At 40.4% G+C, this 17,309-nt stretch overlaps 1 protein-coding gene across 1 annotated transcript in view; it reads left to right on the top strand.

Annotated features, from left to right (window-relative positions):
• LOC121608659 (CUB and sushi domain-containing protein 1-like) overlaps positions 1-17,309 on the top strand; it is a 299,157-nt gene that overhangs the window by 39,314 nt on the left and 242,534 nt on the right. The window contains exon 3 of the mRNA XM_041939935.1: positions 2,919-3,031. Coding sequence (XP_041795869.1) covers positions 2,919-3,031 — 113 coding nt within the window. The remainder of the gene's footprint in view (positions 1-2,918; positions 3,032-17,309) is intronic.

Below are 17,309 nucleotides of genomic sequence, written 5' to 3'. Positions count from 1 at the left end.
TCTCTGTTTGTCGCTTCTCATGTCCTCCTTTTATCCGTTCTTGCCTGTCCTTTGTGTCCTTGCTTTGAGGCCAGGGAATTAAAATAACTCATTTTTCACCGTTGTCTGTTTTCACTGTCCTCTGTCGTTAAATGGCTTACTCTTGTTCTCTCTTTTCTGTCCATCCACCTTTCTTTCTTTCCTCAAACCTTTTTGGCGTCTGCCTCTTTTCCACTTTCTAACTTTCATTTTCTCCTTTTGTGTGTCTCCCCGTTCCACCTCTCTGCTGACCGAGCTGACTTTTCAAATGATGAAAAGTGAATCGTGCAAAATGACTGCCAATAATATAGAAACCCGACTTGTTGTCAGTGCTTTGATTTCCGCAGCACTTGAATCCTATTTTAACGTCTCTCTTTTTTCCCTTTATTTTCCCCTCTACTCTCGTTCCCTTTGGTTTTGTCTCTCCTCCCCTTTTATTGTTGCATATGTTTGTACATATTGAACAAAGGAAAATTTATTGTGTCTCAACTTGTCCTCCAATCAATCTTCTCTTGATTTGAATATATCAAGGGCCACTCAACTCAGCACTTCAGTTTGCCCACTTTCATGGACAAAAGTAAAACTGCGTCAGTAAATGCTTATTAACTTCCTGCTCTGCTTGAAAAAATGGAATTTAGATATGAAATCATGCGGAGCATAACTCAAAATAATATCTGTTTATTTGTGCTGTTGCTACTGCTTGTCAGGTAGGAAAAGCACAATAGACCAGATATCCGTTTCCTTAACCGTGTTCTGCAGCTCTTCCCAGGCCAGATTGAACGTGTACTCCCTCCAGTGTGGTTTTTGTCTGCCCCAAGGTCTTCTCCCAATTGGACATGGGGGTAGGCATCCACATGCATTCCAATCAGATTCCCAAATCACCTCCACTGGCTCTTTTCAATACTGAAAAGCAGTGGTTCTGCTCAGAGTTTCTTCTAAATACCTGAGCGCCTCACTGTTTACCCGAGACAGCTCAGACTTCCCATGAAAGTATTTTGGCCCATTGCAAGTGCATTCTCACTCTCACCACCCAGAGCTTCGGGGTGAGGATTACGGCATACTGTAGATCTACTGGGAGCATGAGAACTTTACCTTCTTTTGGGGTCTCAACTTGCTCCCAACCCAGAGGGGGCAATCCACCATATCCAGCAGAGCACTGTGGCCTCAGATTCGGCGGCGCTAATCCTCATACAGTGCTAACCATTCACCCTCAGCTGCAAACCAGCCCAGCGTGCACTTGGGGTCATGGTTTGATGAAGCCAACAGAGCTACATCACCTGTAAAAGATGATCAAAATTGACACTTTTGGCTGTACCTAGAACTACTGCTCTTGAAAAAATGAATAAAAAGTGACAGGGCTAAGCTATACCATAGCTATAGCAAGTCTAACGCGCACAGGAACAGCACATTACCACTTTGTAGTTGTTTATGTACCTACTTGAAAAGTTGGTAAATGTTGGTACTTCAGTTTTCCCAAGCACATATTTTTATTCACTAACCTTTGCTAGCTGGCAATGAATGCACCAGCCATTTGTACTGGAGTGTGTCTGTGTATTTTTCTTTAGCTCAGCCTCTGACTGAACTCAGAACTCACCAGGAACTCCAGGAAGGATTGGGACATAACTGGTAAACTGAGAGCTTTGCTGTCAAGACTCCAAAATACTTGAAGTGCATCATCTGGGGCAGCAACAGGCATGCAGGTGTTTATCCTCATCTTAACCATTAACCCTTGGCTGCAAAACCCCCCTGTTGAGTACTGCAGGTCATGGTCTGACTAAAACTGTATCGTCTGCAAATGGCAAAAATGCCTGAGGTCGTCAAACTGGACACTCTCCGCTTTTTGGCTGCACCTAGAGATGCTGGAAATGGAAACCACTAACAGCAGGAAACAGAGCACAGCCTTAGTGAAGTTCAACCCCCCGAGTAAATACACTCGACTATCGTTTTTGTTATCCACGCAAAAAACATGCTGTTTAGGTTAGGTTTCGGTTTGGGTTGGGTTTCATTTTTGAAGCTGCTACTTAGGCTACACTGTCTGTATGCTAGTGAGACTTTGTGGAGCTACAGATGCCTAATGAAGCTGCATCTTTGTCTCTTGCATCCCGATCAAAAAGTGCAGCAGGTTCAGTTATTGAGCTCACCTTGAAATCATTTAATTCCAGTCGTAACAGTATGAATGTCAGATATTAGTTTCCCCATTGTATAAATGTTTCTTCATTATATAAACGTTTTTTATCAGCAATATTCAGGCAAGTCAATGCACTATCCATCTCTTTAGATACAAGCTCTTTCCGTTTTGAGTTATTTGTTCCTTCTGAATCCTCCCCATTCTCCTCCCTAAATTGCCTAACAATCACCTCTCAATTAAGTCTCGAAGGGCTGTTTCAGCACAACCTCGGGTTGTTATTAAGAGCTCACCTCCCTGCACCAGAGTCAGACAACACCTGACTTTTCCTCTCACGTTAGTCAGACTTATATCAGTGTCTGGGCTCATGAAGTGTGGAGTTTGTGCACTGTAGCTCAATGATGTATCATATTCATCTAATTCATTTTTAGAGAGTGGGTAAATCACACCCTTCACTCTCCTTTTACTCAGAGAAGCAGACAGCAGGAAACCTGAGCATAGCAAGGAGCTGGGAAAACACAAACGAGAAGATCTTTGAGTGATTTGATCTCAGGCCAGCAGGGGTCTTCATGGCTTCAGGGCTGGGCGTCTTAACCACAACTTCAACAGGATCAACACTGAACACAAATTGTATTTTTTGTCACATATTTATTTTTCCATGTTTCAAGGCTTCAGGTTGGATGTTGCCTTATTGTTTGCTTTCAGAAGTCAACAGTAAAGTGTCTTGCTGTGTTTCAGAGATGTGTTTTTTGGAACATTTCTTTCTGTTTTTCAGGTTGTCAGGATTCATGCTGCCCTCGCCTATAGTCAGCAGTGGATCTATACTGGCCTTGTGGTTTACCACAGACTTTGCCGTCAGTGCACAGGGCTTCAAAGCTGTATACGAAGGTAAGACAGTGAGTGCGTGCATGGTGATGTGATCTGGCCTGAATGCTGGCCACGATGCAGAGACAATTTCTGAGTCAATAGTGATGACAAATTTGAAATGTGTGAAGTGACTGAACCGTTTTGGAAAATGTTGTGCGAATAACAGTGAGCTTTACATTAACTAAAAATGATCCTATTACTGACCAGCATATAGAGTTTTTACTACGCCCACTGCATTTAGAAATAGTATTTAGTTTAGTAGAAAGTAATTGCAGGATGATGACGTGGTTGGATGTTGATTAGAAGGTACATAATTCAGGCTAATCTATCTTATAATTGCCCAACTTTTTAAATTATTATATATTCATATAAATCAGGTGGTGTTTGTTTGACATCTGAAATGCAGCTGAAGGACTGTATGTGTGTCCATTTATTCTTGTTTTGATCTAAATGAGCGAGCAGTAATATACATGCAGACACTTTTTCTGGACTCAGGTGGAAACTAAATGGCTGAGCCCTGCTCTGATTTAGGAAATGAACTGTTCATGTTCATAGTTTAGTAGGGGCAACTTGACTTGCAGCCCAGATCTGCTGTTTTGGTCTTTCAGCTGGGCCTACTGTAATGTATACACTATATATATGAACATATTCTCGTCTTGTATTCAAGTGTCCTATAGTCGTATTTCTACATTGAGAGGCCCATGGTCACATCACTGCTTATTGTGTTGACTTCCTGGCTGCTTGTTGTTTGGCTGTGTGTCTTACATGTGCACGAATGTGGTTTACAAGACTTTTCCATGTCTGCGTGCCTGTTGAGATGTGACACAAATGCTTAGCCTGACCTTTTGAAGATGCACACACACACGAAACACAAACACACAAACACACACACACACACACACACACACACACACACACACACACACACACACACACGCACACACAGAATGTTCCATTAGGCTTGCATAAGAGTTCATCTATGAATCATGAACTCTAAATATCAAAGACAAACTCAAGAGGCCAGATATACACACTTACTCCCCTGTGTGTGTGTGCGTGTGTTTCTCTGTGTTTCTCTGTGTGTGTGTGCATGCTTGCATTTGTGCGCGTGCATGCTTGTAGCGTGTGTGTGTGTTTCACCTCTACCTTACGCTGTCTGTGTATGCGGTATATTGTTGTGTGTGTATATCCCTGGATGTGCGACAATTGTGTGTTTGGGTACTTTGAAAGCAAACCTGACAGCCATTAAACCTTTTTCCAGGAAGTACTTTGTCTTTATTTTTTATGTTTCCATTGTTCCGTTTCACATCTGTGGGGACCCTTAAGTGTGTTTGTTGCCTCAGGAGTGATTCTGTGTGTGTGTGTGTGTGTGCATGTGTATAACTGACAGGTCTTTCTGCTAATGTATTTTTTTGTCAATGCTGCTTCGTTTTGCATTGATGTCCTAGACTGTGTGCTTGTGTATAAAGTGACAAAGTATGTGTTTGTTGGGCTAAAAGACGGCGCGTGTGTAAACAGAAAATGGCATTCACATATCAAAACAAGGCATTATTTATTAAACGTTTTGGTTTGTCGCGTATGTAAGATCCATCATCAGTTATGTGATCAGTCCTGATATGTGCAAGTTCCAGCAAGCTGGTTAGCTTTCTGCTTTCTCTTTACGCCTGTGACCGTTCCTGGAGTTTATTGAAAGACATATCTAAGAGAGTGAACATTGGTGACAACACTGGCAAATAGAAAGAGAAAGAAAGAAAAATGAAGCAGTGAATAAAATTAGACATATACCACTGATTTAATTTAATATAGGTGTAGTCTCACAGCAGGGCATCAAAGGGAAGATAAAGTGTGACACTGTAACACTGTGGTCCTGTTGCAAAGTCAATTTAGTTGCAAGCTGTTCAAAGGATTGCATCACTCAAGTGCATGTATTGCAAACCAAATCCTTGGGGCTTGTAAGACAAAGTCATAGTGCATTGAAAAGGTAATTGCATGTGTAATAGAGATCAGATATTAATCAGGTGCACATCTCAAAGTGCCAGATGATGCTACAAACACTGCAACTCAAACCACGTTATAAGGATAATGCTCAAATATTCCCATCAACTCAAATCAAGACCATTAACACCTACCTGGTTCTGACCTTTTGACTTCCCAAACAAAACCCTGTTGCTCAAGTTGTTTAATCCAAAAACAACATGGTTTTAAGCAATGTGACCTCTGTGACTTTAAATAGCTGGACTAAATCTGAAGCATATGAATTCTTGATATAATCTGCAGAGTTTGACAGGTAAAAGTTAATTTTCATCAAACCAAACGTTTGATGAGAAAATAATTTTAACCGTCTTCATCTTCAATAAAGATGTTTTACTGTGCACATCAACCTTTAAGCTTGTTTATCCTTTAATATCTATCTCTGTTATCTCTATCTCTGTTATACGAATAAATCTAAATCTAAAAAAACTATTTAAAGCAGGAGACCCTTTACATATCTTGCATAAATTGCAAATGTGAAAACTGTTAAGAACTGATCATAGAAATAGCCGTTGATGGGGTCAGGAAGTTGAATTCATAACAACACATAACACACTCGTGTCCCATTGTGGTTCAGCACCCTCGCAGACTTGACAAGATAACGGTGAACATGTCACGTAGGATGATCGAGTATACGTTGGCTCACTCCACAGGTCCCAGACGTAAACATCTGTATTCAGCTAGACATTGTTGTCGTCTTCTAATCACTGAAGTGGCACTTCCCCTCAGTGCTTGTCAACTTCATAGGAATCTGTTGTTCATAGTTTTGTTCTCCCTGTTTTAAACTACTAAATACACATTGCAGAGCTTTTAGTGTTTTTATGACTGTTTTTGATGAAGATTTTTCCCTGTAGACGCATTGTCTGCTTTTGTTACAGCGTTTAAAGCCGTACCCTGAAAACCACTTCTTACTGTAGCTTACTGCTGATGGTTTTCTGTGACTATCTTTAATGTTTGGGCCTTGTAATTTGGCCGTTGTCTCCTTCAAAGCTATGACCTCATGCCGCAAACAAATTTCCAGATGATACAAAAAAAACTCCACTTTACTGAGCTCTACGTGAGCTGATTTAGACATGTAACAGTTTTGCATGAAGAAAGTATGATTTCAAAATCATTGGACAATCTCAACATCTTCTTTCCTCCCTCTGTTACCATTTCTGTTTTGCACACACACACACACACACACACACACACACACACACTATTTCTCTGCTTCTGTTCATTTAAACTAATTCACACTAACAAAGAATCTATTCGGCCCTGTCTCTTTTATTGGCCGTAACAACCTGTCTCCCCTGTCTGTCTCTCAGCTCCTTTCTGTTAACATAGCCAGTTCTGTTAACAAATCTTTTTCTGTTCTATCCTTTTATTAAAGGAAACCAAATTGAACTATAAGTCTGAACACATAGCTAACTGATAAGACCCCAGTTGCCTGAGAGAGGGATGGGTGGAGAGACAGAAAGAGAGAGGGAGGGTGAGTCAAATGAAGCTGTAAGTGGTGGAAAGCAAGGCCTTGCTGATAAAAATGCAAGTTTGCAGACCAGCTCTGTGAGACAAGATAATCATCAATTAATTTCCCCTGAAGCAGGAGAGACAGACAGACAGATAGACAGATAGAGAGAGCGGTGTAGACACAGCTGGCTAGGAAACTGAGGAAAGGGTAAATACACAGACAGAAGGAGGTTTGTATCTCTCTATATTTCTACTTTGTTGTCTCCACCAACACAACATTATTCAAGAGGACAGACATCTGATGTATCATCACCATCATCATCACCATCATCATCACCATCATCGTCATCATCATCTTAAAAAAAAGAAGACTCTGAAGTGCTCCACTCAGCTTTTATTAAGAGTGAGTTGGTGTTTTTATTCAGGTGCATCAGGGTCCCGGATGGTGGACTTTTTTTGTTGTCTTCTTTGTCTTTGTAATTATTGCCTCTGTGCTCAGGAATCAGCTTCGTCGTCAGGAGTCAGACCTGCAGCCATAGCTATGGATTTATTGGAAACGGTACTGATTAAGCCCTGGTTGGCGTGTCCACTAGCACCCTGTCACCACGACGTTGGTGGTTTTCGGATGAAAAAGATGCCTTGGTGCCCATTCCTGCTGAAGCTGGGAGCTTAGCATGTGTTTAGCAGTCGTGATGCCAAATGCTAAAAGTTAGAAAAATTTAAACTTTTAGTGAAAGATATCCTTGCCTCAAATGAGTTTACCATTGTCGCTTAGCAACAAGAAGCACGAGCAGCACTTCCCCTGAGCATTCGTTAAGTGCTGCTACCTTTAAGAAGAAACCGGGCGGATACAAGGCCTTGCTTTCTCGTTCACAACTGTCCTGAACAAAAGAAGATTTGTATGAAACAGATGTGAGTGGTGGTCTCAATGCTGACTTCTTTCAGATTTACTTCATGTTAATGAATTAATATTGCTCGTTGGGAAACTTATGTGAGTGCAGCTGTGGTGCTTATTGCTGTCATGATATAAAAGACACAGTATATGTTAACTGAGTTCATGGTTCAACCTTAATGACAAATCTCTTTTAGCTGAAAATTATTCTGAATGTATAATACAATATAAATACAGCATGATGATGAAGATTAAATATGTACCAAATGAAGAACTGGTGCATCTCATTTCATTAACTAATGTATTTTTAATGGGTAAATGCTACTTAAGATCAGTCTACAAATGACAGTAAAACTAATTATTTTCAGGAGAAAAGATGTTTTAACAATTCTCATTTAACATCTTGACTGAGAATATAAGAGAACTGCTCTAATTAACAAAGCCGATTCATTATAAACTGTTGACGATTCTTTTCAATATGCACTACAACAGCTAAACACTGTGTTTGCCTGTGTTTGTGTCAGAAAGAGAGAGGAAGTGAGATTATTGACTCCCCAGCACCACATTTAACTTTAAGACAAAGTTTAAACGTCATCTTCAAAGTCTCAACCTCTCACACCCACAATCTCCAAGCACACCCACCCACGCACACACACACACGCACACACAAACACACACACGGACACACACTTTGAGAGAAAGAGGCCAAGTATGCGTTTTTCAGTCCCTAGGCTAGCTGCAGAGTTTCCTCTCCAGTTGAGGGACTTCTGTGAAAAACACGACTTGGAAAACCTTTAAAGGGACTCTGCACATTAAACACAAGTGCACACACACACAAGCACAACGCACGCGAGCACATACACACACACACACTCACAAGTACAGGCGCATACGTACACAAAACACAAAATATGTGCACACATGCATACATGACTGTTGGAGATTACATAGGGACCACTCTGGAAAAGCAATAGAGGGAGAATAAAGATAAGAGGGAAGAGAGGGGCAGGCCTGTGTGTGTGTGTGTGTGTGTTTGTGTGTGTGCTCCAGTGCATGTGTTCATGCAAGTCATGGTTATTTTTGTTTTTTCTCGTTTCTTGTTGTTATGGCAATGCTCACCATGTCACCATGTATGGGCTATTATGGGGTATCACTTTTACACTACATTACAACATGTAATGTGTCAGTGCCCGTGCCTGAATGTGTGTGCATCTGTAAAATTGCAGGAAGTTCATCCCCTTTGGTATTGGCATTTCCACCGTGTCTCTCTCTCCCTCTCTCCCCCTCCGTCTCTCCCCCTCTCCCTCTCTCCCCCTCTCTGCTGTGTAGACTGGTGTAGAATCCATTAGGAACACTTCTAGGAGCTTCCAAATCTTGCTGACTTGATGCAAGGCTTTGCACAGACTGTGGCGAGAGCCCTGTAGCCACCAACCATTGGACGAGATGCAAAAAGATCGCAGCCTCCTGCTCGGGGATTTTGGGTCCTTAGACATGATGTTACACATAAGAAAGATTTATTCATCTGGAGTTTTTTCCGATGCCTCTAGCCAGATAGTTTTCTTAGTGGTGCTTTTATTTCACAGCGTTTCGCCTTACTGAATCTCAGAGGGCTGCAAATAGCCATTGCAGAAAACTGTACAACTGTAGTTGGGAGTTCTGACATAATATAGGTATAAACTATGGGATGTTGGCAGACTGCTTAAAATAGTATTTGGAGGATGTATTGTGCGTGTATGTGTTGTATTTATTCATTATGTATTACTTTTAATGACATTCACTCACTGAATAAATAATTGAGTTTTTTAATAGGTTTGTTGGGTAGTTAGTTCTTTGGTTGGCTGGTTAGCTGGTTGGTGGATTAAATTTGACATATTATGCCCGCCTGAAGATACTTACTGGAAATTCAGAAGCAACGCGTGGCTTGTAAGCATCCATCTGCTTTGTTTGTCCGGTCCTGTCCTCAGAAGCAGCTGTCCTGTCAGCAGCAGCTCCTGAGGCGCTGAGAGGACGACGACAGGTCAAACTGTCTTCACCAGGCTGTGTGACATCACAAATTTACCTAACATAGTTTTGAAATAATAGTGAGGGTCATGCAGGGACAAAACGTAATTTTTCAAACATTGATTGATCGATTGATTTTTTTCCTATGCCTACTGTTGAAAGAGAAACTGGAGGGCTTGATCAGTCATAACAGATACCTTTGATAACAATTCTCATTCCTTTGCAGTAGACAGCAGGAGATCCTTTGTGACTGAAAGGACCCCCTGTGGGGATTACCCTTAAGAACGCCAGTAATCTCTGACACTCTGAGCATAAAAAAACTCACGGGCTCCCCGTTGTGTGTTGCTGAGGAATATGTGTGGATTGTTATATTTAATAAAGAGTATCTGTTCAGTGAGATGGATGAGTGACGAATGTCAAGAGTACTTTCTGTGTGGATTATCTCCTAATGTTTTGAATAATTGTTTCTTAAATCACTTGCTGAAGTAATGTCTAGCTGCATGCTCCATCCCATGATGCATTTCTAAATCCATTTTTCAGCACACTAAGTTCTTTGTTTTTGCACTCAAGTCTCATTTGCCTGTTTTTACGACAGTCAGCATGTTCCAAAGTGAAATCCAGTTGACCAGCCTGCTAAATAAAGAACGATCAACACAAAGCTTCAGGGGGCTCAGTTATCAACATTCAGAGATCATTAACGAATGCGGCTCAAGCTGTTTTTGTGTATCCATGGACAGAAATGTATTTTCAATCCCAAAAACATGCTTTTATCGTCCACTCACAAGCAGCGTTGACTTGCATAAGACATTTTTCCCCCTCATTGTTTCCTGAACTTGTTATGACACATCACGCTCGTCATTACACTTTTGAATCCCTGTGAGTAGTTTGATAAACAGTAATGATCAGCGGCGATTTTATGAGCATACATTTCCTCTGAACAAACCCTGTGGCTGCTGATGTAGGAAAAGGCCTGTGTTCTATGTTAACCATTTATAGATTCACAATAACGGCTTTCATTAGGTCAGAGAATTATTGAGCTTGTAAATTTTGGCAAGGGCAACAACAGACTCCATTTATCTGGGTGAAACTTGGAGGTAAACAAGTCTCAGTCATTCCAAAGGAAAATAAATTCATTTGGATTTCCTTTTGATTAGCTCATTGAGGAAATGTGTTGCGTGTATACTGATGAAACGGGCTATATATACATATAAAATATTAGCTGTTTGAAGTGGAAACGGTTGAGATGGACTGAAATTAATGGGCTTGGTGTAAACATATGATGTTTATGAAAGTTGCTCTGATGTATATAATAGGATGTCTTAAAGCAGAGCACACATGCATACATGCATGTAAATGACAACGCATACGCAAACACACACACGGACACACACACACATATAAAGGCTCTTATTTCAGGTGTTTCGTGTGTGTAGATTAGGTTTGTTAAAAATATAACTGCAATATCCTTTCATATCTTAAGTAAAAAGGATTCTGCAGCTGGCTGTGACAAACAATACATAAAACACAGAAAATGTCATTTCCTACCTGTCTGCAAAGTGTGTTTTTTCAGCAGGATATCAATAATTATGATTATGACTGACATTTACTGCATTTCTCTGTTACCATTGCATGGCCTATTTTAGCTCACTATCGACCTGTTATCCCCTGTTCCTATCAGTATCTCTGTGCCCTTCATTGAGAATAATAGGTTGGCAAGTTTAGTCAAAGCCAATGGATTCAGCGGGGAAGCTTCTTAGAGCAAACACAACAAATCATTAAAGGAAGGAAGGACTACAGGTGGATTTGTTGACTTGGATAGTCAGGTGCTGCTACATATTTTTGCATTTGTGTGTGTGTGTGTGTGTGTGTGTGTGTGTGTTTTGTGTGTGCTGGAGAGATAAAGAGAGTGAAAGAGCAAGAGAGGGAGACGATGAGAGAGGAAAGGGAGAAGCAGTCCGTTACACCATTAACCCATATTGACTAGAACACCATAGGAAGCTCTTCACTGTGGGAGTGTGTCATATAACGCTGTTGTTACTGACGCCAGCAGTAGTCAGCTACATCGATCTAAGCAGCAATGTCAACTATCCTGCTGTGTGTGTGTCTGTGTGCGAGTGTGTGTTTGTGTGTGTGTGTGTGTGTGCCCATGGTGTGGTAGCAGAGGAGTGTTCAAGGGTGATACCACCATCATCAAAGCGTGTTGTCAAAGCCAAGACACACACTTTCTCTCCCTCTCTCTCTCTCACGCACGCACACATGCTTGTAGTGAGTGTGGTGGTGAGTGTGTAATCAACTTCCCACCATGTGGTAAAGTCAATATGACATCTAAGTGGTTTGAACTTAGCACCCTTTATGTGCTATCTGCAGTCTCTTTGGGCTAACTGGACTCTCAGCACAGTCACTCGGAGCAGAAGGTGAGATAAATGCTCACAGGCACACCTGGGAAATGTTCGGCACATCCACGGGGTTGTTTTCCTGTGTGTGTCTTTTTGAGCGGCTGAAAGCGAGTTAGGCGTGCATATTGAATCGTCTCTGCCAAAACTGTGCACATCAGCATTCACACCTCAGACTTATCTAAGGACTCAGGCAGCTAATCAGATGTGAAACCTTTGTGCTTTTCCTCTGCACAAAATCCTTTCTAATAAAAGACCGCCTTAAGTTCAGCACCACTGTCTTACAAGTGACATGGCCCAACAGATGTCATACCTAAATAAATGAGTAGGTCAATTGCCAGTGACCCAAATTGGACTCAACCATTGATATTCTTTTTCATACAGTGCCCAGCTTCTAATGGATGTCTCCATGCAATTATTACTCCATTCAGATTTGAGCAGCAAGCCTTGATCTCTACTTTTTTCCCCCTTTTTTGGTTGGTGGAGCGGGAACACATGCAACTGCTTCACAATTTAGCTTTGAAATATCACTTCCTGTGCAAAAGGAAATATTAATTAAATCACAAAACTGACTGGCACAATTAGTTTTATTTTTGACGCTAATAGGCTCAAGACCACCAAAAACAGCCACTGTTATCATATATAATTCAAGAGTTTATTATCTGTGTTATTATCTGTGTTTTATGTGACATTCTGAGGAATGCAAGGGCATTAAAACTATAGAAAAATGGGAGGATTATCATTTGTATTATAGTGCATTCGTGGTAAAGATGCACATTCAGAATGCATTTAAAAGGATGTGTTTGAGAGACCTTTGATGGAAACGTTCAGTTAATACTTCTTGAGACATCATGTGACCATACCATATTTGTTCTCTAAAAATATGTTATTGACCACAGGGCACAGTGTGAAATTTGAAGTTATGGAAGTGGATATCATTAACCTGGGATACATCCATCATCTTTAGGAGGAATTTCAGAACTTTTATATTAAACTCAGGTGTCCCTGTACTTTCCCCAGCCTTTCAGGGGTATTTACAATTTATTGGACAAGGGTGATGCCATGGTCACTTTGAAATATTTTACTTCACAATTTGATAGGGGATCTACCAAATGCATTAGTTTTGTTTTCTGGGAGGTTGTTAGACTCTTGTCTATGGTGGTAGACTGGTTCATTCTGGCTTTCACATCCTCTAAAGGACTGACCTTCATAGGCCACATCTGTCAAAAGACCCAGTGTTTGAATAAGGACACACTGAGTGTATTTCATTCACGGCCCACCATTCAGGTTTGAGGCAGGTTCAGTGATTCACTCAGGCACTCAGGCAGGTGACATAGCATGGCTGCAATTAAACCCTTGAGTTGATGATTCAGGAAGGAGATTGTGTGAGACTGCAAATGCTGTAGTGGTATTGATTTTCCTGCTCAATATTCTTGCAGAAATAGTGTTTTCAAAGTTACACAGACACAAACTGTGACTTGTCAGGTAAACTTTGCTGACCTCAGAGGTCAATATTACATTCAGTGCCCTTCAGAAATGTTCATTTGGATGAAGTATGGGTTATATCTGATGATGGGACCCCCCAGGTTAATCTTTTCTTATCTCTTATGACCAGTTGCAATTCAGTGCAGTTCAATTGCACTGTAATAGCGTGATGGGATTTTTTTATTATTATTTTTGGGTGTGGGGGTTCAAAGATAAAAGATTTCTGTAGCATTTTCATATCTCCTTGCCCCCGTTTTATCCTCTGTGTTTTCTCTCTCCGATGATAAGCAGAGCTTATAAAATCTGTGTGAAAATCTTCGAGACAGAAACTGCTCGCTTACTGCCATTTAAGCTGCGCTCTCTCTGACTCTCAGTCATGCTTTCAGATTCTCTCTGGCTCTCACTGTCTGACTTTCCTCCTCTGCTTCTGTTTCACACCTTAAATCTTTAACACATCAGTGCCTTCCAAGGGAAGGCAGATTATTATGATCAAATTCTGGTTGTGGCTTGTAGCATTGTTCCAGTGACTACCTATATAAAATGTTTATGACTTAGACTCCCCTCTTGGCAAATTGACTCTTTTCCTGTCTTACAGTGTGTTTTTCAAAGTCTTATTCAAGACCTACTAAGGAGGGGTCACAGATATGTGAAAGCCTCAGTCAAGACCTAATAGGAGGTCAAAGACGAGTGATATTCACTGGAGGTTTTCTTTTCTGCCTAATATAAAGTATAATACCTGTAATTGAAATGTAATAGCCTTTTTAATGTCCATTAAATAGGAAAAGTCTTTGTAATTTTGACTAAACTTCAACTTTGGACATCTAAAAGGTGTAATCACAAGCTTAATCAGCCTCCAGACTTCCAGACTTCTGACTGCTTCAATGACAAAATATACTTTTTTGTTTTTTCAACAAATGTTTTTCAACATTTACTCTTTCCACGAGTTCATGTTCCATGAGTTTTTGATAATCACCTACCTCTATGTGAATCCAGTAAATAGCAGCCATTATAATTGCAGTACATTCAGTGATTTTTCTGCCGTCTCCTGGCAGTGGCATCCACTCTGTCTTGTTCTCTCTGTGTGTTTTCTGGCTTGTTTTAAGGAGTGGAGGCAGCAGGGGAAAAGAGAACCGCACTCTCTGTACAAACATAGCTACCTGCTACATTTCAGATTTTTTTTTTTTTCTGCACCAGATAAACATTCAATGTCATTATGAAGAATTACTCAGATTCGGTGTTAGTGAAAACCATTTCTGTGCATTGTGAACAAACTTTAGATATATTTCTTAAGCACACTAATGCAGTCTAATGCAACAGTCCTGCAATAAATCCTCCCATCATAAAGGTTGTAATGTTAATATTTTAGAGAGGTGTTGATTCAACTGTATGGTCCTTTTGTATGCTGTAATTTGGTGGTGTTGTAATTGTATTGCATTATACAGAGAAGTGCTATGTTATTTGGCCTGCCTTCACTGATGTAAATAATAGAAACACCTCTCTCCTCTGTATAATGCAATACAATTCAACAACAACACAACCTGCAGGATCCACGATGACCATACAGTTGATCAGCATCTTTCTAAAGTTGCTGCAAAACCCAACATAATAACCTTCATGAAGGGAGGATTTATTGTATTAGACCACATTAGTTTTAGCTAGGTGTACCTAATAATAAAACTAATAAACCTGGAAACTGAATGTATTGCTATAGAGGTTAGAGGAAAGAACACATATTGAGCATTTCACTAAAATGCTGTGTTCTCCTCTAGAGGAAAGGAAGACATTTTATAAGGGCACTGTTCTCTCTCTCTCTCTCTCTCTCTCTTTTTTTTTTTTTTTTTTTACCTCAAAACCAGCTTTTGTAAAAATGGTGATGAGAGAGCAATGCTGGTGATACTGATAAAACTCAGGTGATCATTTTCAGCCCTTGATAACTGTATTGTTGTCATAATTACAAAGTCATGCCGGCCTTACGGGAAATGATTTTGAAAAAACTGAATTTCCAAATAGCATGTTCTCCTGAATGCAGAATGAAATTCTGAGTGGAGTTCAGAGAGGTTTCTGAATCCTACATTTCAAAGTCTGCATATTTTATTAAAATTAAATGCAGCTCTCACCTGAAGCTGAACTGGACATCTGTCCAAACTTTTTTTGTGCTTTTGGCTGGACTCTGCTGTTATGTTTTTGTGCTTGTGGCTCTCTATATGCATGTGGTTATGAGGCAGTTTCATCCCTACCACATCAGCATACAATTTTACTTCTGTAGTAGTAACCAGTGAACTAACCAGCTTCTATTTCCACTTCATCTTCCATTTATCGTGCCGACACAGAAACAAAGATGAAAGCTTGATTTCTTCATGCCCAACGTCTGTCGGTGAAAGCAAACCCGCAGCTACCTCATTGTTAATCTGCACATATTATTCCCCAAGATTTTAAATGTTAGTTCTGTTGGTTCATTAAAAAGCATGTTTTCATTGTTCAAGTGAAAGAAGTCATTTGAGTCAGGATTAGAGAGTTAGCTGTAACTTTACTGGCATTACAACAAACATTGTTATGATGTGTTCAGACAGGACGTGAAATGAATTCTAGTGGTTGCGTACGAAGTCAGTTGAAAATTATGTGTGAATGAGTCCAGAGTGGCACTAATTATCGGTGATGCACAAATTGAACATGTTGCAAAAATATCTGCGTCTGGATTAGTAAATCTGACTCATAAAAGAAAAGATGACAGGAAAAGAGAGGGGCTGGAGGGAAATAGCAGAAAGACGTGAGTCTCTGGTGAGTTTGAGGTCAGTCAGAGGCTGAGCTGAACACAAACACACAGGAGCACTGATGTGGTCAATGCGTCCCTTGCTAGCTAGCTTACAGCTATCGCCTGTACAGTTGGTACATCGGCTGTTAGGGGTGAATAAACACAAACGGTCCAGCGGTCAAATTCATATGGATGACGGGAGGCAAAAATTTGCTGCCTCTGAACACACCTTTAGGAATTGAGCTTGGTGAACTCATGGGCCTGGACAGACAGGACAACATTGAGCACAGCGCACTAACAATAAAACAGCCATATAAATAAGAACATTTTGACCAGGAATACTAAAGCTAAAAACAATATATGTGACAGTATCATCATTGTTAATTTCAGCTTTTTTAGTAAAACTGTGAGTGTTTTCTTAATTTTTTTTTTTGTCCAAATCACAAATCTGTCAAATCTGGTCATGTTTTTAATGATGCTATTCCACTTAGCTTTTACTGATACAAGTGTTTGGTGTCCACTGTAAGAGATCATTTTGAGGACAGTTCCAACATCTCTCTCATATTCAATAAAGCTCAAACCAAAGGAAACGGTATGCTTGCTCTTGTGGTCAAAATCCAGATCTTGCCCGTTGATTTTAAAGTTATTCTGTGTGTTGGGGCGAGCCTACCTCGCTAACTGTGTGTGTGCAAGTGCATTTTGCTTATTTGTATGTGATCTGTATCTGATTTTTATGGTGCTTAAGAGATGCATAATGTTGCATGTAAGTAGTTAAATGTGATGCCTGCATGGTTGAATAACAATCACAGCCCAATGACTAGTCACTGACAGACAGTGGGAAAACAGTAGGAAAAAAAACCCCAAAACCCTGAAAATATTTTAAAGAGAAATGAGGACAGGAGAGAGGAGAGGATGTAAATATCTGGAAGAGGGGGCCAGAAGAGAGAAAAAAAGAAGGTGCATCAAAAAGCAAGAGAAGAGAGGTGAAGAGAGTGTGGGGAGAAGAGGAGTGAGGAAAAAAAAAGGGAAGAGCAGGAGAGTAGACTGGAGAGGAAAGAAGAGCAGACAATCCCTAGAATACCAAGCACTTCTCTGGCCGAGAGAGAAAGAAGAGAGGAGAGGAGGGGTTGCAGTGAAAGATGGAGAGCATCCAGAGAATACCAAAGAGAGAATAAATGCTCAGAGGCTTTTCAAGTCATTTTCACATTAATTCCAAACTCGCTAGTTAAAAATAGACACATGTACTTGAGTTTAGTTAGTGGTACCTTGTTGTAGTAACTGGCTTTATTTGAT

Source organism: Chelmon rostratus, chromosome 1 (assembly GCF_017976325.1).
Source record: "Chelmon rostratus isolate fCheRos1 chromosome 1, fCheRos1.pri, whole genome shotgun sequence".
Classification (NCBI taxonomy): Eukaryota; Metazoa; Chordata; class Actinopteri; order Chaetodontiformes; family Chaetodontidae; genus Chelmon; species Chelmon rostratus.
The sequence above is the reverse complement of the archived record's forward strand: the minus strand, read 5'-3'. Positions and strand labels throughout refer to the sequence as shown.